The 26,789-nt window shown below is 58.6% G+C and overlaps 1 protein-coding gene across 1 annotated transcript in view; it reads right to left on the bottom strand.

Annotated features, from left to right (window-relative positions):
* Positions 1 to 1,285: 1,285 nt before the first annotated feature.
* The window catches only part of PEBP4 (phosphatidylethanolamine binding protein 4), a 61,388-nt gene continuing 35,884 nt past the window's right edge, over positions 1,286 to 26,789 (bottom strand). The window contains exons 5-7 of the mRNA XM_084302138.1: positions 8,492 to 8,537; positions 7,336 to 7,452; positions 1,286 to 1,616 (exon numbers count right to left, since the gene is read on the bottom strand). Coding sequence (XP_084158264.1) covers positions 1,525 to 1,616; positions 7,336 to 7,452; positions 8,492 to 8,537 — 255 coding nt within the window. The 3' untranslated portion in view covers positions 1,286 to 1,524. The remainder of the gene's footprint in view (positions 1,617 to 7,335; positions 7,453 to 8,491; positions 8,538 to 26,789) is intronic.

The following is a 26,789-nucleotide window of genomic DNA, read 5'->3' as shown; positions in this document are numbered from 1 at the left end:
AGGCAGGGAGGGAAGGACGCCTATAGTTTGACTGCAGGATGTCAACAAAGCGTGACCTTTCATTTACACCGGTCCCTCTGCATTAACCTAACGGCCCAATTACACCCTCAGCGGCGGGGAAATGTAAAAAAGAGAAGGAGAAATCCAACTTTAGCAGACTTCCATGACATCTCGAAGTGTCATTTCCTCCGCTGCTAATTTTAGCTGGCTGATGGCAAGCAGGGCAGAGTGTTTTGTATTTTTTTTTTTTATATTTTTTTTTTTCCTGGGCTGTGGTGTGTTACCCGGCTTCCTTTTTTTGTTGCTCTCCTGCCCTGCAGCTTCCCCCAGCGGCGTGTGCCTGGGGCAGAGCCGGTGCCGCCGGCCCCGTGTCCTGCTGTGGGGTGGCACCGGGGCAAACGGGAGGCGCTCGGTGCCTGCAGGCACCTCGCAGATGTGATTCAGCCTCCTCCTGCTGCAGGGAAAGTCCCGGCCACGTTTGAGCCCTCCTGAAAAAAAAAGGTGAAAGCTGCTCTCGCAGCATCGTGGCCTCCAGAGAGCATGGGATGGGCACAATTTGCTCCGGGACCGAGCTGGATCCAGCATGGGATCCATCGCCAACCTCTCCAAGCACCTCCAGCCCTCGGGGGGGCTTCCTCCCCTCTGCACAGCCACGAGCGAGTCGTTTCCCTGCCTCAGTTTCCCCACCTGCAAATTGTCGCCCCCCCAGGGATGTGCAGGGCTCAAAGTGCTCCCGCGGCCAGCCCCGGGGTGTCCTCGCTGCCCCGGCACCGGCAGCGCAAACCCAGCCTCGTCGCTGCGAGGAGGATGTGATCCCAGCCTTGGAGAAACCCCCGAGTCTTAGCTGAGAGCCTAATTAAAGAGCTAATTAAAGGGGAGGTCCGGCTAAGTGGCCAGCCGGCAGAGCTCCTCTGATTTACGGCTTTCATTTCGGTTTTGCTTTCCAAGACGAGCTGGCTGAGGCAGCGCGGGGAGCGCGGGCAGGGCAGGGATGGAGCCACCTGGGGCTCCCTTGGTGTCCCCCCCAGGGCCACCACGGTGCCACCGAGCACACGTGGCTGTCCTGGCAGCCTCCAAAATCTGCGGGGTGCTGGGGTTGTGCCAGGCAGCAGGCACGGGAGATGCTGGGCAAAAACTCTGATGGGCACGGAGATGCCCCAGCCAGGAAAGGGGTGGGAAGCGCCCCGTGGGATGGATTTGGCCACGTGTTTTGCCCAGCTCTTGGCCCCCCGAGGCCGTGCCGTGTCCCCCCCAGCAGCAAGGAGCATCCCAGCGCACTCCGTGCCTATTTTTTATTTTTTGAGCCACAGGCAGCAAAGCTGAGAGCTGGGTGAGCCGGGGCGCACTCGGGGTGCACCAGAAACCCCACGCCGGTGGGGAGCAGAGCGGAAAAGACCCCCCCAGGTTCTGGGGGAGGAGGGAGCTGGGCTTTCTGCTCCTGAATCCAGGCCGGTGGAAATTTGGGCAGCAGCTGGGAGCAACCCCAGGGCTCCCAGGGTCTCATCCGTGGCGATGTGGCCCCTGCTAATCCTCGTGGTGCTTGGTGAGGAACTGCGTCGAGGCCACGGGGGAGCCCAGGCGAAACCTCTCCACGAAGCTCTCCATCGCCCAGGCACCTGGGGGAGAGAGGATAAAGGGGTGAGCGGGGCCGGATCCAGCTCCTGGCTGCTGCTGTGGTGACGGGGCCGTGCGCTGCCTGCCCTGCACCGGCTGCTGCTCGGCCCCCGACCACATCCTGCGAGCTGCGGCTGCTGCTCCCCACCGCCCGCCGGGCACCCTTGGGTGCTGCAGCCGCTGGGGAGCCCAACCCCGAGCATCCCCGGGCTGCAAAACTCTTCTTGTCCTCCCCCCTCGTCCGCCCCCGCTGGCTTCCTGCCGACCTTTGGAGCAGAGCTTCCCACCGCTTCCTCCAAGCCCACCCCGGGGTGCTTGGAAATCCCCGGCCGCCCTCGTGGGGGAGAGGCCAGGACATCCCCCGGCCCCTCGCCGGCTGCTGCTGCTGCTCCTGAAGGCTTGGGAGCGGAGAAAATCATTTTCCCCCACCCCGACCCCAAATTTTGCTGCCTGGGGGGGGATCCACAGCCCCTCCATCCTCAATTCCTGCTCCCGGGGGTGCGCAACCCTCGTGGACAGCGGCACCGGGGCACCTCGCGATGCCCCCTCCCTTGGGGACCCCCTCCCTTGGGGACCCCCGATTTGGGGACATCCGAAGGGCCCCGGCCGGGGTGCTGCAGCAGGAGAAGAGCCCCGTTGTTTATCCGAAACCCGCCCTCCCTTCCTGGCACCTCTCTTGAATGTCACGGCGCAGCCTGGTCGCGCTTCTCCGCCCTCGGCGGGAGCACACCGGCCCCCCCTCACCCCTTTCTTTTGCTCTTGCCAAAACAACAAAAAAAAAGTGCTGAGCAAAACCCCGGCTGCTTCATCATCCGTGGCGATGGCTCAGGGCCACGGGGTGCTGCCGGAGAGCCCGGCTCCCCCCCCCTGCGTGCCCCCCACCACACCGTGAGTCAGCCTCCGGCCAAAAAAGCCCCCGCCGGGCTCTGCCTTTCTGTTTTACTCCACCCTGCGTGCTGCAGCCTCCTGGGCCAGCACCCAGGATGGAGTCACGGGGTGCTCGGGCCCGATCCTGCACCCTGGCAGGTTGCTGAGGAGGAGATGCTGGGGACACATCGGGGTGGGGGTCCCAGATGCCCTCCGGCACGGCCACCAGGCCTGGGTGCCCAAACAGCACCCTTCAGAGGAGGGAAAACTCTCCCTTCGCTGCCTGAATCCCCCCCCCTAAACCACCTCTGGGGTCCCGGTGAGCACGGGGCGAGGGGATGGGGTCTCTGGGGGGGTCCCTGCGGTGATCCCACTGCCCCCACCTCCAGCGGGTGCCTTTCATCCGCGGGATTTCAAAGCCCTCGGAAAGCCCAAGCGGGAGCGCGGTCGGTGCCCCGTGGGACGGGGGCGAGAGCGAGGCACGGCTGCTCCCCCCTTCCCAGGGGGGCTGGCGGCTTTAATTAATGCTTACGAGCCCCCCGAGGGGTGTGGATGAAAGCAGCTGGGACCAGGCAGAGTTACTGTGGGGCTGCAGGCGGGGAGGCGCGCGGGACGAGGGTTTTTCCTGACCTACTTTCCTACCTGCGCTCGCACCGGTGGTGCCCATCCCTCCCGGGGTGTCCTGAAGGAAATCCCCAAAACGCAGCCGCCCAGCCAGGGGCAGAGGTGTTGGGGGCTTCCCCAGGTGGCTCCCGGCCCCGCATCCCCCTCCCCAAAGCCAGCATCCCCAAACCAGGCACCCCGTCCCACCCCGACGGGGAGCGATGTCCCCGTCCCAAAGGGCACCGCTTCTCCAACTGGTCCCAGTGTCCGGGCGGCACTGGGAGCCGTGAGTCAGCGGGGCGAGCGCGGGGCCGAGGTCGCGGGGCCACCGTCCCCTCCCCGCCCAAACAATAAGACATTTCATCCGCGGCTTGGTCCACTTTCAAGCTCATTTCCTGGAGGATTATCTCATCGGGCTTTGCCCTTATCGCAGCGCTCGCCGGAGGAGGAGTGCGGAGCGCCCGGCTGACACCCCCGTGCTTGGAGTGGGGAAACTGAGGCACGGCGACCCTCCAGCCCCACGGGTGATGGATGCTCGGGGCATTTCTGTGGCATCCATGCTCCCCTGCACCCCAAAAAGTGCTGGGTGCTCAGCCTCGGGCACTTTGGGGCCGTAATTTCTCAGCCTCATCAGCGGGGCCGCTCTCCCCGGGAGATTAACGCTGCCGAGATTAATGATGGCCCAGCGGAGGTGGGCGGGAGGCTGCCGGCTGCTTCTTCACCATTAACCAACACCCGGCGACTTCAGCCAGGGCCAGACACTCATCTTCATCCTCCTCCTCCTCCTCCTCAGGTTGCTCCCTCCTCGTTTTCCAGCCCCAGCCCCAAACCCCGCTGATTTCCGAGCTCCCCGTGGTGCCGGCATCCCGGCGCACGGCGCAGCCTCTTGCTTTCCTCACCGGGGACGTGCCCGACGGCTCCTTCTCCCCGCCAGCGCCCGGCCCGACCCGATTTTCCAGCCGGGCGGATCGGAGGTGCACGAGGTCGGCTCATGAGTCAGTGCCGTGGCCCCAAAATGAAGCCGTGGCCCCGAAATGAAGCATGGGGGTGCGGCCAGATGGGCTCCCCCCTGGTCCCCGTCCCCAAATAACTCAGCAGGGACACAGTGGAGGTGATAAATCACCTTCAAACACCCGTCTTTGTTGCACCTGCCTTGCCAAAGGCCCTTCTGGGGCAGGGGGAGGTTTTGGGGTGCTGGGGAGCTTCGCCCCGTGCGCTTTGGGACCAGTGGGCAGCTGGCACCGTGGCACGGAACGGCAAAGGGAGTTTGTGCCCCAGGCAAAGCCGGCTCTGGTGCTTCAGGTGTTTCTCTGATGACAGCACCAGGCTGCTAATGAGGGCCTGAGAACTGCTGCAGGGCCTGGAAATGCCAAGAAACCCCAAATAAAAGCTGGCACGCTGCAGCGGCCCGGCAGGGAAGCGGGAAGCCGCACGGGCCGGCCGCCTGCACACCTCTCGGCACAGGGTGGTGGAAGCAGAGGGAGCCATGGCACCGGCCAGCAGGTGCAATTAAACCTGGAGATCTCGCTCTAATTAAGCGTGTCCCAGAAGGGAAGGAAAAGGGGTGGAAAATGAAGGGGTCTCCATCCTCCTGTGGGATGCGCATGGGCAAAAACAATCCCTAAAATGTGCCCCACGGCTCAGCACGTGCTCTGCTGATGGCTGAGGATGGAGGGAGCAGGAAAATCAGGAAAAAGGCCAAAAACCAGCTCTGGAACCTCTTTCTGCAGCTGTTTTTCTTCGCTCGGTCTCGCTGGACGCTGAATTCCCCCCGCAGGAGGGAGTTTCCCCCGGCGGGGTGCAGCGGGCAGCCGGGGCTGAGCTGCCGGATCGAGAGCTCGAAGCGAGCGCCGCCGCCTCGGGATCTGATGAGTGGCTCTGACATTTTGCAGACCACAAGCTATTATCTCCCATCGCGTGAAAATACAAAGGCGGCTGCAAACCTTTGGGCTTGGAGGGGGGAGGAAGACAGAGGGGGGGGGGGGGGAAGTGGAGCGAGCTCCTCGCTGCGTGGGGAGGAAAAACCTTCGTGCTGCTGGCACGGCACCGGGGCCGCTTTTGGTGCCCCCAAGCAGGAGCGGAGCTGGTGCCCGGTGGTTGCACGGCTGGAAAGTGGCTTCCCCGGGAATGGATCTGGCTCTGGAAGGGGGAAAATGAGGCTCCAGGAGGGTTCAGCCCTTTGCCTGGGGTTGCAGAGCAAAAAGGATCGATCGGGAAGGCTTGGGAAGGGTCCGGGTGCTCCTCCCGATGAAACAAGCTGCTTTATCCCGTCCGTCTGTCCGACCATCCCGGCGTCTGCACAGCCACGCGTGCTCACACCCTTTGCGCCCTTGGGCTGTGGAGCCTCACCCGCTTCTCCTCGCTCGGCTTGGAAGCCATCCGGAGGGCTGGAGGAGCAGGGGGTTATTTTTAGTGCTCCCAATTTTCCCCCCCCCCCCCTTGGCTTCTTCATTTCCCACGGCTCGGGAGAGCGCGCAGCTGGGCTGGAGCAGGAGGCTGCACGTGGAGGTCAGGGTTTAGTGCCCTCTTCTGGAGGCTGTGGCCTCTCCGTGCCTCCGCTGAGCGCCTCCAGCACCCTCCTGGCCGCTGCCTCCAGCAAAGGGCACCCAGTCCTCTGCAGGGTTTTGGACACCTCTCCGTCCCTGGGGTGGTGCCGCGGTGACCGTGGGTGCCACCGTCTATGCTGGAGGTGGCACTGCCGCCTGACTCAGGACCCAAATAAAGCAACAAAAAGGGGATTCTGGACCCAAATGAAGTGACAAAAAGGGGCTGCCCTAAGGCTGAGCGAGATGGAAAGCCCAGAGCCGGGCTGCGAGCTGTGCCGGCAGCGTCACCCACCAGGAGAACCCGGGCATCCCACACCACGGGTACCAAAGGAGAGGACCACAGCAGAGCAGCACAGGAGCTTGCTGAGCATCTTGGCCACAGGATCAGGCCCTCCTTCCTTATTTTTACGCGCACCCAAAGGTGCTCTCACTTCTCCTCGAGGTGCTGCCTCCACGCCACCACACGAGATCCAATGTGCGGGTGGCTAAATCAGCGTTCATTCCTCCTCATCCCTGGGGATGGATGTGGTTAAAACCCTCAAGACACCAAAACCCAGTCCTGTGCTGGCTCTTTTAGGACTCCAGCCCTGCTCTTTGGGTGCCGGGGCTCTAGGATAGGCTGCCAGAGGGCATTGGGGTCTGGACTGGCCAAGCTGGTGGCACAGAAGTGACGAGGATGAGGATAACCTTCATCCAGCTGCCGAGCTAACAGGCTGCAGAGAGCCACAGCTGGCTGACAAACTGCGACGCTCACGCTCATCAGGAGCTGCAGCTCAAATCTCCTCTGGTGTATTCATGGGTGTCCCAGCCCCAGCACCCTGTGGTGGGGATGTGGGTGCGTGGCCCTGGTGAATGGGGCTCCTCCAACCGCTCCGCTGGCAAGGGGGTGCCTTCAGCGCGCGTCATTAAGGAGCAATTAATGAGTCAGGAAAATGAACCGAGGGGCAGAAATAACCCTAGGAAGCAGCAGCCTGCACTAGACGCAGCCCCCACACCAGGTATTTTTTTTGGGGTCTCCTCCAGGAGCTGCTTAAGGCAGCGCAGGGGTGCGCACCGACCTGCCCTGCCTATGGAGCTGCCGGAGGGGTCCCGGGTGGGAAAGTTTTGACATTTCCCTTGTGGGACCCTTGTGAGCCGCAGTGCCCCGTGCTCGAGCGATGGCTCTGCTCGTGCATTTTGGGGAAGGAGCTGCTGGTTTGTGGTTTGCAGCACGGCTCCGTGCCCGTGTTGGGCACCCAAAGCTGTAGGGTGTCCCAGGGCCCAGGAATGGCCTCTTTTGCCCCCTTGTCCCCATCCGTGCACCATTTCGGGACGTGTCCTTGCTCCGCAGCAGCTGGGAGTTGGCAGGCGTTGTGTCAGGGCCCTTTGAGCAATCCCTTGCTAAACCTCTCCGGTTCTGATCCCTATCTCTGCGCTCCGGCGCTGACGAAACTCCAGCGGCTCGGGGATGTGCCGGGGAGGACGCGCCCCGATTTCACAGCTGCCAAGACCTCCCCCTGCTTCCGATCCCGCTAGCCAGGTGATTTCCAGCTGCCTTGCCAAGCATTCCTGCCACCCCACCAGGACATCCCACCCCAGCCTCATCCCTCTAAGAGCGCACCGACAACACGAGCATCCCCAGCACCCCGGGCGCGCGGCGTTAGGGCTGCAAATCCCAAAGGCAGCACCCGAAGCAGGGCTCCCGGGGGCACGGTTTGCTCCTTACCGAGTGAGAGCATCTCCTCGGGGCTCAGGGCGATGTGCTGGCCGGCCGGCTGCTCGTACAGGCGGAGCTGGTAGCGGTGGTACCCGCTGCGAGGCGGGGGCGTGGGGCGCACGTAGTCTGGGGATGCAAAAGCAAACGCATGAGCTTGGTGCTGAGCTGGATCACCACCCCCCTTCAAGGCTGGGAGCCCCCCAAACCCATCCCAGGTGTCCCATCCTGGGGGCAGAGCTCAGTTTTGCCCCATAAGGCTGGGGGATCCAGGTGGTGGCCAGCCCCATGTCAGCTCAACGGGGCACGGCCAGCTCTTGAAGTCCTCTTGCAGCAAGTTTTGGCTGCAGGTGGATTCTTTTGGGGTTGGGGTGAGGGAGTTTGGGGTTATGGGCTCGCTTTGCAGAGGGGCAGGTCCCCTTCACAACCCCTAACACATCCCAAAAGGGAGCCAGATGTGGAGGGGGCACGTCGGCGCGTTGTCACCAGCCGCTGTCCTCTCCGTTGGATCGGAGGCTGCGGGCACAGAGGACGTGATGTCCTCTCTCCCCACACCCCAAAAGGGATACAGCCTGTCGGGGTGTGAGCTGCATCGCCTCATCTGGCCCTTGTTGAACCCAAAATCTTTGTTCGTGCAACATCACAGGCGTTGTTGGGATTCACCTGCTTTTATCTGGGGTTTTTCTTTTTGATTGTCCCTCCACCCCCTTTTTTTTTATTATTATTATTTTTTTTTTTTATTTTTTGCTCTGGTTTGGAGCTCTTCCAGCAGCTGGGGAGTTTTTTAACCACTTTTGCCTCTAAAAAAAAAAAAACCCAAAGCCTGAAGAGGTGGCTCCTGTTTCAGCCAGCCCCCAGCTAACCACAGCTCGGCTGCGCTCTGCAGGACCCCGGTGCCCGTGCCTTGTGTCCAGCTCTGTCCCCGCTGGGGACAATGCCACCACCTCCTGTGGCTTGGTGAGGAGGTGAAGCTCTCCCCCATCACCACCACGAGACGTTCTCCATCCTCTGGGGCTCTCCATCACTGCCCTGAGTCCCATGGTGTGTGGTACCCAGCCCCTGCAGCTCCTCTGCTTATCCAAAAACGTCCCCAGGAGAGCGGGGATGGCACCGGCGTGTCCCCCTGGCTGTGCCCACCCCAGGTGAGCGCAGCCCCCATCCCACTCACCCGTCAGCACGCGCCCTTTGAGGTCCCCCGTCCTCAGGTCCGTGCCCTGGAACGACAGGAGGAGGGAGGTGAGGTGCTGCCGACCCCCAGGAGGATGAGGATGTGGGGGCACGAAGCCCTCCTGCACCCCCCCCAGCTGCACCCGCCTCATCCCAGGGCTTTATTTGGGGAAATTTCAAGCCTTTTGCTCACAAAACCCACCAGCAAGCCAACATCTCCTGCCGAGCATCCCCAACCGGGGCGCGAGGGGAAGGTTTTTGGGGAGGGGGTGATGCGACGTGGCCGAGGGGTCTGGATAAATGGGAAGGGGGCCCCGTCGGCCGCATCCTGCCCCTGCTGAGCCGCCTCACCCCTGACCTGCTGCACCCACTGCTCTTCCCAGCTGGCCCCCACCTCCCAGCGCTGCTTCCAGCGCTCGTAAATCCTCGTCTGACTGCACCCGTTATTCCAGTCCTGCCCACACACACGCCGCTGCCAGGGCTCCTCCGTCCCAACCTGCCCTGGGAGTTATTACCCAGAAGAAAAAAAAAATAAAAATAAAAATAAATAATAATAACATATATATATATATAAAAAAAATTAAAGATGCATCAGATAACTGCGAGCCCAAGTGCACGTGGGGAACATGGCTGGCTCCCCGGCGTTTTGGGGATCAAAGCTCTGCCCTTCTCCACGGCTGCTTTTCACTGAGTCACGGCTGCGTGTGGCACGGCAAAGGGTTCACCTGGAAGCCAAACCCGCCGGGTCCCCAGCCCTCGGCAGCCAGAGCCGAAAATATCCCCATGGCAGCGATGCCGACCACATTTTTGGGCAGTGTTGTGTCCCTTGGGTGCCGGGAGAGAAGCACCCGGGGGCTCCTCCGGACACTGTCTGTTCCCAGACGCGCAAAGAGACCCAAAACCCAAGCAGCTCGCCCCAAAAGCGAGCCGGGCACGTCGCCAGCTCCCTCCTCTCCTTCAAAGGCAGGGGCTGAGGGTTGTTCTGTGCCGGGTAGGGCTGCTCCCGTGCGGGGACCTCGCTGCTATTCCTGGCTTTGCCCAGGGCTTATCGGGAGAGGCCGGGCCTCCTCCCTGTTTCCCTGCCTGCTAATGTGGGTTCCTGCTCGCCCCGAGCCGCAGTGGGTTCGCGCTAGCCCCGGGGGTGGGAGAGTCAAAGGATAAAGCTCCTTTTAAGAGGAGAGAACAGGAAGAGGGCGGGCGGGAGAAAGTAGGGACAAGCACTGTAAACCCTGCCTATTTTTTTTTTTTTATTTTAATACATATATATTTATGTACAGTAAACAGCTCTTTTAAAGGCAAAAGGGGCGCGTTGGCAGGGGGCTGCCCTGAGCCGCGGGAGAGGCTGGCGGGGTCGGCGCGAAGCCTCCCCGCCGAAGATCCCCGCCACGAGCCGAGCTAATGGATGCTGCTGAGCTGCCGGCTTTATTAATGCCCTTTTATGAGAGCATTAGCAGTCCCTAATGACACCATTTGAGCTTTTTTCTTTCCCTCTTTTCCCCCCGCCGAGGACAGAGAGATTTCCAACTCTCCCGTCCGCGCGGTGCCGAGCTGCTCTGGGCAGCCTGCCCCGCGCAAACAGCCTCAAAAATCGGTGCCACGGAATTTTCTGTGCCAGAAATTCCCCTCTGGCCCCTTTTTCCTTGCTCAATAGGGTGGCGAAAACGCTTCCCCCCATTCCCAGCACCCTTGGAGGCGAGGCACCGAGCCTCCCCGGGCCGGCCCTCGGTGCTGCCTGCTGCACGCCGAAGCGCAGGGCGGAGGGGATAAATAAATACAAATTAAGGAGGCAGTGAGTCACATTTTGTTTTCCTCTTGATCTTTTTTTTTTTTTTTTCTTAATTCCCTTTCTTCCCCCTCTCCCGAACGTGTCTGATCCCATCGGAGAGGAGGGGAAAGGGCTGGGTGGCGAGCGCGCCAAGCGATTCGCCCGGGCGAGGACGGAGGGTTATGGAAAGTGGGTGTGGGAATCGGCACAATCGCTGGCAGGGAACCAGCACAAACAGATGACGGATGGGACCCGGGGCTGAGCAGCAGAGCGGGGCTGGGATGGGACGGATGGGACCCAGGGCTGAGCAGCAGAGCAGGGTTGGGGTGCTCCTGGCTGCCCCGGAGCGCACCCGGGGGACCTTGGGGACCTCGGGGACACCGGGGTGAGGGTGAGGGGCTCGGCTGGGTGCCAGGGGGGCCACGTCCCACGGGGGTGCCGGCTGCGCTGCTCTCATTAACCGCTAATTAGCCAAGTGGGGAAGTTAATCCCCAAACGAGCAGGGCGCCTCCTGCGCTGCTCACTTGCGGGGGCCACGGCGGCTTCAAAGCCGGCACAGCCAGGAGCCCAGATTTGTTCTTCTGCCTTCCTGTGATCTTCGTAATGAGGTCGGGATTGATGAATCGGCTCTCAGCATCACGGGGGGAGCAGCGAGGGGAGGGCAGAGCCACCCGGGTGGTGAATCCAGCCTCCTGCGAGCAGACCAGAGGCTTGGGAGCAGCAGTGGAAAATGCATGATAACCAAAATTTGGTGTGGATGGAGCTCACCATGTCCCTGCACAGAAATCTGCCCCCTTTTGGGGTTTTTCCCGGTGCACCATCCCTGCTGACCCCAACACCAGCAGGGTGGGATCGCTCTCATCCCAACCAGAAATGCTCGGGCTCATCCTGCTCCGAGCTTTATGACGGAGGGCATGGAAGAGAAACCCTCATCCATCAGGATGCCCAAGAGGGAGAAGGGCAGAGCCCAGCGAGCCCCCAGCGCCCCCAGACCTCAGCATTCCCCAGCCCAGCTCCCGTCCACATTTTGGGTTGTTTTCACATGAATCCCACCATAACCCCCTCTCCTAACCACCTTCTGTTTCTCTTTACGCACATGCAGAGGGCAGGAGATGGATCTGCTGCTCCTCACTGCACGAAGACAAGACTGGCGAGGAAACCCCAAATCTGGGCAGTTTGGTGCTCCACAACCACCATGAGCACCTGCTTGATGCTGTACAAGCCCCAAAACCATCCATTTTTACCCCAACACCGTGCCACGGCACCATTTTCTTAGAGGGACAGCTCGAGGGGACACATCACCAGGCAGCATCCCCACAGCTTTGTGGGGTCAGCACCCCCAAGAATTTACCCCAATAGCTTTGGGGATCATTAGGCAGCGATTCCTGCTCGGTGTGGCCCTGCTTTATTTTCTTCTCGATCGCTCTAAATGGGGAAGGCCACCATAAAAATATATTGAAAAATAAATATCGGGCACGGCTGTAATTTAAATTAATGCTCGCCTGCTACACCCTAATGCCCCAGGGAAGGACATGCTATAGGGTTATTAAGTAAGCAAAATAAACATAAATCACCTCAGCGTTTGGCCCTTTGCAACATTTTTTTTTTTAATCTAGGAGCAGGAAAGCAGCCGAGACGAAGCGCTGCGCCCAACAACCCGCCTGGAGGCCTCCCTCCTGGAGGACAAGGGACAAAAATCCCAGCATGGGGACCAAAATCCCAGCACCGGGACAGGATTCCCAGCACCAGGACAGGATTCCCAGCACCGTTCCAATTGAGGGAGGCTCTGCTGGGTGGATTTCCAGCCGGCGACGACACCTGCCTGGCTTAGGCGTTGCTGGCACCCGCGATTTGCCTATCTGCCTCTTTCGTTAGCTATCTAGGTTAGGGGTCCACGCCAGTGGGGCGGAGGCAATGATGACACCCGGGTGGTTTTGAAACTTCAGCCAAAACATTTCTGGCGAAAAAGGAAAAGGGGGGAGAGCACCGGGCTGCTGCAGAGGTGGGGTGGGTGCCGCGAGCGATGATGGGCTGGGGACTGGAGGCTGCCACGAGAGCCTCCCCACTGCGCCTTCACCCCTGGGACCCCGGCGGATAAGTGTCAGGGTTGGCTTAAGCAAGAAAATTGCCCCAGTTGAATAAAAAGGATGATTTAAATCAGCTTAAGGAAGGCTCTCCGATGCTCCGATTGCAGCCTGCTCCGGCTTTTCCCCACGGGCAGCGGCTGCGCACGCCGGGACCTGGCACCCAAAGGACCCCGAGCGCTGTCGCAACCCCCCCGAGCCGGGTGTAAAGCAGGATAAGAAATGATGGAAGCGATCACCAATAACAAGAACATGTTGGTAGCAACCCCAGCTCGCATCTGCCCGGGCTTTGTCTCGGGGTGTTGCAATTACCAGCGAGCTCCCGGTGGGGCTGGCACCCTGACACACCGACCCGGCTGCCCCTTAGGGTGCAGGGTGACCAAGGGGGGGGGATTTGGGTGGGTTTTGCCCCCACTCCGCCTGCAACACCCATTTTCTGGGGGCTGCACACCTGCGACGCTCCCCAGGGCTCTTGGGAGGGCTGGGGCATCATCAAAGCGCTGCCAAACTCCAGGGGAAGGTGCGCTGCGGGGAGGACGGAGAGATGGAAGAGCCAAGAGCAAAGCCCCCAAGATTTCAAAGCAGGGAAAAACCTCGAACCGGCCAGAAAAGAAAAAAAAAGGGCTGGGAAGAGCTGGAAAGGTCCTTTCCATCCCAAGCCTGCGCTGTTCTCAAGAGTGGAAAACTTGGTGCTCCTTGCGTGCGTGTAGCTTTAAGATTAGCTTGCTTTTCCAGCAGCAGATTTCCGGAGGATTCTTGGAGAAACACCAAATTTTGCCTAATTCAGGCATTTAAAGGACCGGGAGCCTGGTTCTGAGCAGAGCAGAACTGAGCCTGCACTGACACCCTGCCCTGGGGCGGGAGGGATGGAGGATGCGCCCGCGGGGTCACCGCAGCCTGTGGGGCCGGGGAGGTTTTTGCATCGGGGTTTGCAAAGCGCCAGCACGTTCCCAGCCACCAAACGAGCACCAAACAGCACTGAGCACCTCTGCGGGCACGTGTCACGCTCCTCCACCCGCACAGGCACTCAGGAGGCACAAAATTTCCTTTTTGGCACAAGGGGGCCCGAATTTTGGGGGTGACGCTGGCACGACTGCAACGCTTGGCGCTGCCTTTGGAGGCGCGACGCTCCGGGGGGTGCTGCCCCCGGGGCAGGGGGCACGAAAGCGGCCCCGCGTGCCCCAAAAAACCTCCCCTGCAAATTCCTCCTGCCCCGGCCGTCTGATCCCCAGCCCGGCACCTTCCCCGTGCGCGGGGGTGGATCAAAGCCCGCGCGTGCCAGCCCTGCAACTGCTCTGGGCCAACTTGGCTATTTCGGCATCCCTAATCTGATGGGAGCGCGGGGGTAGGAGCGTGGGGCTGGGGTTTTACTTTTTCTTTCTTTCTTTTTTTTTTTTTTTTTTTTTTTCTTTTTTTTCCCTTCCCCTTCCGCTGGTCAAAAAGTCTCCCCCTTCGCAGCTGGTGACGAAAAGCCAGGAGCGAGCGGCTTTGGCCCCTGGCGGCGCATCCGGGTGCCTCGGGCTCGGCCTCGCAGCCGCTTCCTGACAGCAGAGACTTGGCAGCCTGCAGGAGGAGAGTCCGGCACGGTCCCCCCCCCAGGGACGTGGTGAATTTGGACAGGAAACGTCTCCAATTGGAGCGTTTCCCCCCCCTGCTTTTTTATATTTTTTTTGCAGGGAGGGGGGGATCCTTGAAGGAGGAGAGCTTTGGGGTGGCCGTGAGCTCTCCGGGTTGATTTAGGTGATGAGAAAAAGCCAGGCACACTTATTTATTTTTTTTTTTTTCCAATGATTTCTGTTGCCAAGCATCCCATGGTCTATGGGGTCGGGATTTTGGGATCTGGGGCTGTGGGACCCCCGCTGGCATCATCGGGGCTGCCCCATCCCGAGGATGAGGGGTTAAACGCGCTGTGGTTATCCGGCTGCAGCGAGGCTGCCAAGCTGCTCCGGTGCCACGGACTTCCCTTTTTTCCATAAAAGTCCACCGGATCCCGGATCCTGGATCCCACGGGGCGCTCGGGGCGCACGCAGGGCGCGGAAGGAGGGGGCCCGGCCGCCCCACCTGGGGCGCGTGCGAGCGCCGGGGGCCGTTTGGGCAAAACCCCCTGCTCCTCCCCAAAACCCACAGCGGCGAGCTGGGGGAAATCGGGGGCGAGTTTCCCCGTGGCTGTTTGTCGAGAAGGACCGAGGGAGAGGAGAGGGTGGGGGGCTGGCCCCCGGGCCATACGAGGGGCGTTGAATTGGGGCCGGGTGTTTGGGGTGAGCAGCCTGGGTCGGATCCCCGCCGCTGGCTGCGAGCCCCCGCGCTCGCAGCTGTATCAGTTACAGCACAGACGAGATGTCATCACCCCGTGCCTTGCATCAGAAGCGTCTTGCAACGAAGAAAGCCAAATTTTTTTTTTACAGCCGAGGTGCGCACGCACACACACCGAGCGAGCCTGGGTAATTAACTTAATAGCTTTCTTACAGAATGCCCCGTGAGTGATGCTCAACATATTCAAGTGTTGACAAGACGGCGCTGAACCCGACGCCTACACCATGGGCAAGCCAGGCACCGAGCGCAGACACACCTTCATTGTCTGAAACTCGTAGTAAAACCCCAGCCCCGCGTTGTGAAACGGCAGCCGTGCAGATGGGGCTGCAGCCCGCGGGGAAGGCGCCCGTAACCCTACAGCTGCCGGCACGGGGAAAGCTCTGGCTGGCCCCTTCCACCAGCCTGGATGTGGGGCTGGTCCCGTTGGGAAGGATTTGGGTTGTTGGTGTAGGGGAAAGTTGGGCACCCGTTGGTGCTGCGGCATCTCAGCGGGGCTTAATCCTAGTCCCCCAGCCCAGAGAAGCTGCTCAAGGAAAGTCTTTCCTACAAAACACACGATTTTGGTTAATCTCTGCGTGATGCCAAGGAAAAAACAGGGTGGTGCACCCCATCCTGAGCACCCGAGAAAAAAAAAAAATAAAATAAATAAATCCCTGGAAGAGGGATTTGTGGGGAAACCAGTTTGGATGGGGATGTGTTGTAAGAGGCAGCAGGGCTCCGTCTCCAGGAGGCTCAGGGTGGGATCTTGAGTCAGGAAAGTTGCCCAAGAAAGGGTGGTCTTTCCGTACAGGTTTCGCCGGGTTGGGAAAGCGTTCTCCCAGCGGCTGGGACCCGCGTTGTACAACGCGTGGAGCAATCTCCAGCTCTGTCATCACCGTGCTGCTGAGCCCCGAAACCCGGCGGCCCCGCGGCCGCTCTCTGCCCCTCGGCGGCTGAATAAAAGCACCCGAATCTGACCCAGGTTTGCGGGGACCTTGGCCTCGTTCTGCTTCACCCACGGGTGTCTCGGGGAGCTCAGGACCACGGCACGTGGCCGTGCCCCACGAAATGCACGGATGCTGCACCCCACGTGCACGGTCACGGCACGAGCTGCTCGCTCCCGGGCCGCCGAGCGCCGAATTCGCGGGGCTCCGGTGTGCAGGAATTAAGGATTTAACTGGGAGTTAGCTCGGCATTGTCAGGGAATTAAAGGTTTACCTGCCGCCTTGCAGACGGAGGCTTAGAGGTTTTACAACCGCCGGAGATTTACAGCTCAGAGAAATTTCAACACGGGTCGGTTTCCCCCCGGCAGGGAGGATTTTGGCCAGGGGCTGGGCGCCCTGACGAAACACGGGCAGGTGGGAACGGCGGCGAGAGCTGGGTCCCACCGTGTTTCCAACCAAATCTCAACCCTACGAGGAGCCTGCCAGGGCTCAAAAGGAGCACAAGCCGACCCTAAATCGAGTTTTCCCTGCCTCGTAACACTCAGCAGGGGTTTTGCGCTCAGGTCCCTTTTCTCTCTGCGGTGGTACCGGGAGATTCAGCATCCCTTGCACTGATGGTGCCGGGGGTCTCACAAAACCAGGGCAGACCCAGAGGGGAGCAGAGGTTGCAGAGCACCAAAGCACGCTTCCCCAAGGGATTTGAAGGGTGAAAGCCCAGCAGGATGCAGGACAAACCCACCCCAACCCCCTGCAAAGCCAGGGCTGCGCGCTGCCCCGCTATCAGCTCGGATTGGGACGGCGCACGGCGAGGAATTGCAGCCTGCAAACAGGCAGCGAGCAGGGCCAAGCGGAGGAGCAGGGGCTGTGCAACGCCCGGCCCGGGGCGAGCGGGCTCACCCACCCACGCAACGGGAACAGGCAGCTCCTCTTGCAGCGAGGATGGGCCCCGATGGCAGGATGGATAAAGCCGCCCTTGCGCAAGGCGCGGGGATGCGCGGCGGGAGCGGACTTGCTTGGGCTCGGGGCTGCCGGCGGCACGGGGATGGATGGAGGCCCAGGGATGGACCCAAAGCTCCGTGGGGGATGCTCACGATGGATAGAGGATGGAGCCGGGTGCCGGCCCCTCTGTGTCTACCCGCAGCGGGGTTCCCGTGGTCTCAATCTCTGCTGAATTCACGCCCGCGCCCGGTGCGCAAAATGAGGAAAACGACGACTTCTCCCCCAAAATGTGGCCACCCCGAGGCGATGCCAACCCAACCGAAGCAGTGAGGAGTTGGGACCCAATGGGTCAGCACCCACCCAGGGCAGCAGCCGGGTCCCAGCAATCAGAAAGCACCTGGATAAGGTGTTGGGGAGCATGGCTGAGCTCATCCCCTCCCCAAATCTGCTCTTGGGGACCTCATTACAGTAGAAGGATGCTGCTGGGGGATGGAGCATCCTGAAGGAGCCCCAATGCTGCTTCCAGCCCTAAACCGAGCCCCTTTCCCCCCGTGCAAAGCTTTAGGAAGCCCGGTGCCACTGGAACCGAGCAGGAACGAGATCAGGGGGTCCTGTCCCCTGCTCTGCCCCCAGCTGGTGACTGTCCTCCCCCGTCCTGGCTGTGTGCTTCCCACTCCTTTGGTACCGGGAGGTACAAAATAGGTTGTTGTTCACGACGGGGCTGGTGATTATTAATAATAACTCTGCTGTTCGTGCTCCAGTTTCCCCAGCGCGCTGGCAGCGTGCCACCTGGGCCCGGTGATTTAGTGCAACTTAATTATTCCCGGCGTTTCATCACCTCTTGTTTTTGATGTCTGTGTCTCCGTCAGCGCCTCACCTTCGTGACTAAGAGAGCCGGGGAAGCTGTTGGAAAAGGGAGAGAAAGGGGGAAAAACCCCGAGCCGGAGGGCGTGGACTCGGCGGCGAGGCGGCTGGGGAGGTTTGGGGAGGTGTCCCGGGGGGACCCTCGGCACGACCCTTTGTGGGGGACCCTTGGCACATCCCTTTGATGGGGGGACCCTCGGCACCCTAAACGGGGCACGATGGGGAGCCTGGAGCTCAGTCCTACAGAGGATGGCTGTGTTGGCCTGAGCATCCCTTCCACCCAGATGTATTTGCACCGGGCGAAGCCGCTGTGCCAAGCGAAACTCCGTCGTAAATAGCAGCCCTTGGTTCTCCTATAGTATTTTCCATCCATTCATCCCGAAGCATGCTAGAGAAGTGGGTGGGTGTCAGTAACCACATTTTATAGGTGCAGAAGCGCTCGCTCAGCGTGCTCAGTCACTAAACTGGTGTCAGGGCTGCCACCGAAGCACCTCCCCGTGCCGCTGGGTGCCCGGTCCCAACCCCATCGCCGTGCCCATGTCCTGGTGTCACCGTCCCTAAATGTAGTGAGGTGGCTGCTGTGATGGATCAGGGGGCTGTGCTTAGCCAGGGGCACTTTCTGCTGCTGTTTTGGGGCATTTGATGAAATAGGGGGGCTTACAAAGGGATCAACACCAGAGGGCTCGGCAGAAAAGGGGAATTCAGCTGCGTGTCCCTTCTGCTTGGGATTAACACTTGGGGGGTGCAGGACCAGGATATAGGGACGGGATGGAGCACCGGGGTGCAGGATGGGAGGCGAGGGCAGGATGTGAGGTTAGGATGTAGCACAGGGATGTAGGGACAGGATGTAGGGCCAGGGTGAGGATTGGGATTTAGCACAGGGATGCAGGGACAGGATTTAGGGTTGGAATGGAGCACTGATATATAGGGCTGGGGTGTAGGAGGATTAAGGAGTAGGGTGAGGATGTAAGGTCGGGGTGCAGGGCTGGGATGCATGGATGGGGTGTGGGGTTGGGATGGGGGATTGGGATGCGGGATGGGGTGCTGGATGGGATGTAGGGCTGGGATGGGGGATTGGGATGCAGGATGGGATGCATCACAGGGATGTAGGATGGGATGTTGGCTGGGATGCAGCACAGGGATGCAGGATGGGATGCAGGGTGGGATGCTCACCCTGGCGGAGCAGAGGACAAGCCCAGCAGGTGCCAGCCCCCACGGACCAGCCGAGTTTGGGCAGTGCCCAAAGGGCTTGGGGCCAGGCTGGGTGAGATCCCCAGGAGGGCACCCAGCGGCGGGGACACCCGGGCTCCCCTCCAGGCCACGCAAAACTCCGCGAGGGAGCCAGCAAACCGGGGAGCGGGGGCCCGACAAAGCCAGGAATTTTCATTAAAAGGGGAGGGGAGAGAAAAATTAAAAAAAAAAAAAAAAAAAAAAAAAAAAGGAAAAGTATTTCCAGTATTTCCCTCTGTGTCTTTGGCCTGGTGCAGCCCTTCTGCTCACTGCTCTGTTTATACATGATAGACAACTAATTAACATCCAAGCCTCTTGAAAGGTCTTTTCAGAGGTAATGTACTGACAGAGGATGTCAGTAAGGAGCAGTGATTTGTCTAAGCACTGATCACATTGTTTCAGACTGAATGAGGTGAATATTAAACTGCTTTAAATGCACTCTTCATAAAGCACTAATTACATACTCCCGGGGGAGTACGGGCAAGGAATACTAAACAGCAGAAAAGTCAACAGAGTGCTTTTTATAGTATGTTGCTGGGTTCTGTGTTTTTCTGTCTTTCTTTCTCTTGTGCGCTCTCTCTCGCGCTCACTCTCTCTCTCTCTCTCTTTTACTGTAAAATCACAGCACGCTGAAGAATACACATTTATAGCACAATGGTTCACATCTAATTATACAGCAATCATTAGTTTTAACCTGGGTGTATTATATTTTCTTTGATATATTGTGCCCCCCGGCATCTCTTCGCATAGAAGGCTTCCAATGGCATTTTCTCCCCTCCCTCGAAAAAAATGTGCTTTTTTCCATCATTAGCATTTGCTTATAATATTTCTTTTTTTTTTTTTTTTTTTTTTTTCCCCCCCAAACAAAAATTTTAAATTGGCAGGAATAAAAGGGGCAAGGAGGGGAGGAGGAGAAATCCGTTTAATCAAAATAGGAATCTGTTCCCTCCCTCCTGGAATCGTGCACTTTATTATTACCAAGGTAACTCCGCTGGGTTTTTAAAGGGAGAAGGAAACACAGAATGGGCCATTAATGAATTCCTGCAGATCCTGCTGCACTCCTGGTCCGGCTGGTCCTTACGGGGTGAACAACCAGGCTCCATGCATTATTAATGTCCTAATAGCACAGCGAGGGGGGTGGGGGTCACAACCCAAGCCCCCCCTGCACAGAAAACCCCGAGACCTCATCCTATAAGAGCAAAAAAGAGCAGCGAGAGGCAGGGCCCCGCATGGGAGCAGCACAGCCAGAGCACCAGGAGGGGATGGTCAGGGTTATGGGGACAGGGATGGGGACAGGTCTGCCATCCTCAGGGCACAGCATGGGATTTACTCACAGGTGTGGATCATACGTGTAAAATATGGCTCAAATATATAGGGTCTGGCTCAGATGCATAGGATAGGGTAGGATGCTTGAGCATGGAGAATGGCTTCAATGCATAGGGCCCAGTTCAGATTAATAGGGTCCAGCTCAGATTAATAGGGTCCAGCTCAGATTTGTAGGGTCCAGCTCAGATGCATAAGCTCCAGTTCAGATTTATAGGGTCCCATTCAGATGCGTAGCGTCCAGCTTGGATTTATAGGGTCCAGTTCAGATGCATAGGGTCCCACTCAGATTTATAGGGTCCCTCTCAGATTTATAGCGTATGCCTCAAGCCCAGAATATCTAGGCTGCATCTCAAATGCAGGGCCTATAGCTCAAATGCATAAGAAGGGTTCAAACACAGGGGTATGGCTTAAACCTATAGGTTTGGGCTCAAACACAAGGAGTATGACTTAAAACTGTAGGTTTGGGCTCAAACATAAGGGTATGGCTTAAAACTATAGGTTTGGGCTCAAACACAGGGGATATGACTTAAAACTGTGGGTTTTGGACCAAGCACAGCAGGTATGGCTCAGGTGCATGGGGTATGGCTCCAACGCACAGAGTTTGTAGGTTTGGGCTCAAACACACAGAGGTATAGAGGAGGGCTTAAATATGTAGAGTGCATAGGTTTGGGATCAAACCCTTCGGGTATGGATGAAGCAAGTAGAGTGGGATTTGAGGGCATGGAGCGTGGCTCAGACCCACGACGCATGGCTCAGACCCACACCACAAGTCCCAGACCCATGAAACAAGGCTCAGACCCACACCACAACTCCCAGACCCACACCACGCAATGAAGACCCCAACCCTCTGCATGCTCAGCACCCCGACCCCGCAGCGCTCAGCATCCCCTACAGCCCTCGGGCTGAGCACCCCGCGCAGGGCAGGCGCACGGCGGAGAGCTGGGACCCCGCGCTGCCTCCTTCGAGGTGCAAACTTCCTTGGAAAGGAAGAGTCAGGCAGCCTTTAGATTTTTTTTTTCTCCCTTTAAAGAACATGAAAGAATCTGATAATTACTTCTATCTACCACCCAACTGTACTAATTACCAACCTATTTCTTCACAGTATGACAGACACAGGCTCTCCAAAACACATAGAGATAAATTAGCACTAATTGGTTTTCCTCTGGCTGTTTGAATTAGTATTTAAAGCTCCAATTACAAAGCAGAATAATTACTATTAATGTCCTGTCGCAGTACAAAAGGCAGATATCTCGCGAACAAGTCCAGGTGTATTATTACACTGATTACGGAATATTTAACCTGGCTCGTTAAGACAAAGACATGGGGAAACTTTAAAAAATAATAATAATAATAATAAAAAAAAAACAACAACCAAGAAAGTGGAAGAAAACCCCAGGTAGCTGCAGGGCCCTGCAGGGGGTGGAGAGGGGCTTTGAACCCTGCGATGAGAGGGGAACTGTCACGCAGGGCTGGAAAGGGAGCAAAAAAAGGGAAAGGCAGAGAGAGGAAGGGAGAAATGAGACAAGATGGGCTTGTGCCAGGAAATAAAAAGGGATCAGGGGGTTTGAGGGGCTGGAGCTGGGCGAGATGGTGCTGGGATTGGTGCTCCCTGCTCCTGCCTTGGTGGCATTTCACTGGGGCTGAGCTGGGGCCCTGCATCCCAAAACAGGACCCCTCACCCCTTTCCTGCAGGTGTTCCTGCCCTGCCATCACTCTTCAATCCCATCCAAGCTGCCCAAAACCCCAAGCAGCGTTTGGCACCTCGTGGTGCCCCCAGGAGCGCACGGCCACATCCCCTGGGTCCGTCCTGGCACCAGGAGAGGGTCCGGCAGGGGCAGCACTGGGGAATTTGGGGGTCTCCCCCCCACCTTGTGCCACAGGGATGGGTGCCACAGCACCCAGGATGTCACGGGGAGGGTGGGAGAGTGGTTTCCAGGCTCACCCCCCCCTCGAGATCCTCTCTGCGCAGCCAGCAGGGCGTTGGGCAACGCGCGGTGCCCGTTTCATCACCGGGGCGTACCAGCAGTGCCCTCTGCTGCTCCTGTCCCCTGCCACCGGCCTGGGGACACCCCAGGGGACACCTCAGGGTCCTCAGGGATCATCCTACAGCTCCGTGGCCTTTACAGGTGGCTCTGATCCGAGCCACCCTATGGCTCCCTTGGGATTTGGCAAAAGTTGTTGTCCCTGCTGCCAACCCTGGCCGTGCCACCGGCATCTCCGAGGGGTCACCGAGGGGGTGGCGAGGGTGACAACATCAAGCCCCGAGCTTGCAAAACCCCAAGCATCACAGGCAAACACCCCTGGAGCCGTGCAAACCCCCAAGGGAACCTCCCCTTGGCACGCGCCGGGCACGGGCAGGCTCCTCCGCGGCACCCATGGGTGCCCACGGAGCGGGGGCAGCAGCACCCATGGGCGTGGGGAAGGCACGGGGGGGCCCGTGGGTGCGGAGAGAGGGGCCGGGGAGGGGGGGGAAGGCCGGGGAGGGATTTCTTTTTAAGAGCTAAGGTGGGTGGCGTGCGGGGATGCCAGCTGGCGATGGGCTCTATTTCTACTGACAAGGCTTTACCCTGTAGGTGTGAGGAATTCCAATTAAATATTCAGCCTATTTGTCTGTGTGTGGGAGAGGGTTTGCTGTGCAGGAGGAAAGCCTCGCGTTCAGCTCCGTAGCTAACCATTAAGAGAGAAATTAGCTCAGTTCATCAAGGGAAGCCAGCGGAGGGTTTTCCTCGCTCTCCTACCTTGTTCCGGCTCTCGCTCAGGCGCAGCGGGGAGAGCGAGCGGCCACGGGGAGCCCTTTGGGTTGCCTTTTTCCAGCCAAACAAGCAGGAGAAGAGGCCAAAACGGGGAGAAAAAACCCATTCCTGGGAGCGCAATCCTGGCCCCGTGGCTCCCAAGCAGCGATCGATGCACGGGAAGAGGGGTCGGGGGGCAGCCAGGCTGACAGATTTAATTGCGCTCGCATTTACCGGCCACCTCCTTCCCCAGCCGCTCGCCGCGCGCTAATTAATCGGCTGCCACCCAAAGCTGATGATCTTTTGAAGCCGGCCGGCAAAAAGTTCAAGCTTTATTGATTAAAGGCCCTTTTGGCATTCAGGGAGCGGATCAATGGGGCTTAAAGGATCTCCGGGGGGTGATTTGGGGACGGGCTGGGTGCCCCCACCACCCCCTTTCCCTTGGCACAGCAGCGAAGCGCCCTGGGCTAAACCCCTCCGGGTGCACGCACTTTTCTGGTCAAAACACCCCTCTGGGGTGGTTTTGGGGATGTTTCCAACCAAAAATACAAAGCCAGCACAGGAGGAGCCACGGGTTTCGTCACTGGTTTTGGAGCTCGGTGCGTTTCTGCCGTTGTGAAATAACTTTCCGGGTTGTTGTTTTTTTTTTCCAAATTTTAAATAGAACCCGAAGCAACCATAATTTAAAAAAAAACCTGACTTTTTCACGAAACCGCAAATGATATCCTGTTTCCCTCATGCGCAGTGCCTGTATTTTGTGGAAGTAAAGTTGTTCGTAATGGGAATAAAGCCGTAATGGGAATAAAAAACTCTCCCCAACGAAAGCAGCCTCTGGCTGCCCCGGGTGATGGGCACCACTCGGAGCAGGGTCGGAGGCTGGGCACTGGCAAGAAACCACCTTTAATCAGCTCCAAATCCTCCCTGTAAATTCCAGGTGAAAAATTTAATCCTTTCTGCCAACTCCTGCCGTGCCACCTCCAGGGACGGCCGGGGACTTTGCTGATGTGTCAGCCCCAAAACAAATCCGTGAGCAGAGCCTCAGCCCCCGGTCCCGAGGGGACGCTCCCTGCCCACCACCCCCTCTCCGCTGGGGCGCACAGGGTGACCCCTTCTGCTTTTCGGGATGCTTTCAGGTAGCAAATTTCCCCTGGTTTTGCTGATGCCCTGCAAGCTCTGGGGGGCAGAAACCACCTCTTTGGGGCTCGAGCATCCCCATCTCCGCGTTCGGACCCAAAGATGCCGATGCAGCCCCACTCCCGATGCTCCCCTGGCAGCACCTGCGGGTTCGGGATCGATTTTACATACACATATTGTTGTCTTTTTTTCTTTTTTTTCCTCCCTTTCTTTCCTTTAAAATCCGAAGCCAGAAACTCCATAGCAACCCGCGGCTCCCAGGGTCTGACTCCAGCGCTGTGATCGCGCTGTCACTTCGTTTAAGGCTATACCCCTGTAGGTGTGAGGAACTCCAATTAAGCATTCAGCTGGCTTGCCTGTGTGGGGGGACAGGCTTTGCTGTGGAGGAGGGAAGCCTCGGCGCTCGCGCGGTGACTAATCGCTCAGACACCGCTCGTCTGTGGCACCAGGGGAGGGCAGGGAGAGGGTTTTCCTCCACCGTGCAGCTGCCTCTGCATTCCCTTTTCGGGAGATGTGCGGCTCCCCGCCGGGCTGCGGGGCTTCCAGGCGGAAGCTGGAACCAGCCCAAGCATCTCCCCGGCGCGGCTGGGGCTGCAGCGAGCTCTTCCCGCGACCGGTTGCTTCCTTTTTGTTATTTTTTTTTCAGGGAGAAATTGGATTTGGGAGGTTTGGGGATGCTTGTTTGCACCGGGGTGCCTCGGGTGGCGCCGGGCTCCCCTTGCCACGGAGCAGTGTTTGGTGTCTCCACCCTGGACTTGCCTTTACACCCTTTGGGTGAGCATCCTTCAATTTGGGTGAGCATCCTTCAATTTGGGTGAGCATCCTTAAATCTGGGTGAGCGTTCTTAAATTTAGGTGAGCATCCCTTAAACTTGGCCCAGCGTCCCTACATTTTGCCGAGCATCCCTAAACTTGGCCGGGCATCCCTAAACTTGGCCAAGAGTCCCTAAAGTTGGCTGAGCATCCCTAAACTTGGCCAGGCATCCCTAAACTTGGCCAGGCATCCCTAAATTTGGCCAAGTGTCCCTAAACTTGGCCAGGCATCCCTAAACTTGGATGGGCATCCCTAAACTTGGCCGGGCATCCCTGAATCTGGACTGGTGTCACTGAACGTGGGCGCCAAGCCCCTCTCCCAAAATCTGCTCCCCTGCAGTGTGCCAGAGCTCCCATGGGAAGCATCTCGTGCTCGGCCCTCTGCCTGGTCCCAAACACGATGGAGAGCTGGATCTGGCCCCACTGGGAGCCCCACAGAGTTTTTTCTCCTCTTGATTCCCATGGAGCTCCCCAAAAATGACCCCGTACCCCAACGAGGACATCTCTCCCGTGCTGCCACCACCGCCTGTGCCTTCTCCCAAGGGTGCCACAGCCGAGAGTGCCACGGAAGGATGCCCGATGTGCCACCCAGGGGACGATGCCCCCGTCTCCTTTACAAGCCCCCAGGCACGGATCCGACCTTCCCGAGCCCCCCAAACGCTGGGGCAGCGGGCGGGAGGCGCAGAGCAGTGGCTTCGCCCCCGCTCCCCGGGGAGGTGGGGAGGGGGCCCGGCCGTGGGCAGCGGCAGGATGCGCTGTCCCTCCCCTGCACTTCCCAGCGAGCTCTTTACATAACTTCTGCTGCTTAGTCACAGCTTCGGCTCTTTTTTTTTTTTTTTTTTTTTTTTTTTCTTTTTTTTTTTTCTCTTTTGGAGCGATTTTCTCAGCCGCATCAGAGCGCGAGTCATTTCGGCAAGGGAAGTCCCTTCCTTTCTTCCGTTCCCTTGGTAACTGCGCAAATTTGCCTTTCAAATGATTCATGACCGGGGTGCTGTAGGAGTTCCCTCCTCCAACACAACGCGCTCCCACACAGCCACACATGCCCGATTAATCACTGATCACAGCCCCTTCCGCCAGGTACGCCCGGCGAGAGGCAGGATGCGACCCTCCCCTCCGCCCCGGCTGCTCGGGGGATGCGGATGAGAAGTCTGCGAGGGTTCCCAAATCTGGGGACATCCCGTGGGGTGTAGGGGAAGGGCCTCCACATGCAGCTCATGGGATGGATGGGAAGATCCATGTGCATCTTTTGGGATATATGGGAAGTGCCTCCATATATGTCTAATGGGATATATGGGAAGTGCATCCATGTGCGTCTCGTGGGATGCATGGGAAGTGCCTCCATATACGTCTGATGGGATATATGGGAAGTTTCTCCATGTGCATCTCATGTATTATATAGGAAGTGCCTCCACGTGCATCTCACAGGATATATAGGAAGCCCCCATATACGTCTAACGAGCTATATGGGAAGTGCCTCCATGTGTGTCTCATGGGATATAGGGGAAGTGCGCCCATGTGCATCTCATGGGACATAATAAGTGCCACCATATACATCTTATGGGATGTATATGATGTGCCTCTATATACGTCTAATGAGCTATATGGGAAGTGCCTCCGTATATGTCTAGTGGGATATATGGGAAGCACCTCCATATGCATCTCATGGGATGTATGGGAAGGGCCTCCATATACATCAGATCAACTATATGGGAAGTGTCTCCTTGTGAATCTCACGGGATATATAGGAAGTGCCTCCATATACATCTCATGAGATGTATAGGAAATGTCTCCACATACACCTAATGAGCTATATGGGAAGCTTCTCCACATGCATCTCATAGGAGGCAGAGGAAGTGCCACCTTACACATCATGGGCTATATAGGAAATTTCCATATACATCTAATAAGCCATATGGGAAGTGCCTCCACATGCATCTCAGGGGCTATATGGGAAGCCTCCACCCATCCATCCATCCACCACAGCCTCTACCCAGCGCCTCCACACCCCATTCACAGCCTATATAGGGTGTCCCCACACCCCGTGCACAGCCCACACGCGGTGTCCCCGTGCCCCTTCCCACCCTGTGCTCGCCGTGCCCCGGGCGGGCGGCAGGACGCGCGGTGCCCCGCGGGAATTCCCACGCGGGTGAAGCTGGAGCTTGGCCCCGGCTGGCTCC

Source organism: Netta rufina, assembly GCF_964035555.1.
Source record: "Netta rufina genome assembly, chromosome: 27".
Lineage (NCBI taxonomy): Eukaryota > Metazoa > Chordata > Aves > Anseriformes > Anatidae > Netta > Netta rufina.
Note: the sequence above shows the minus strand (reverse complement) of the source record. Positions and strands in the feature narration are given on the sequence as shown.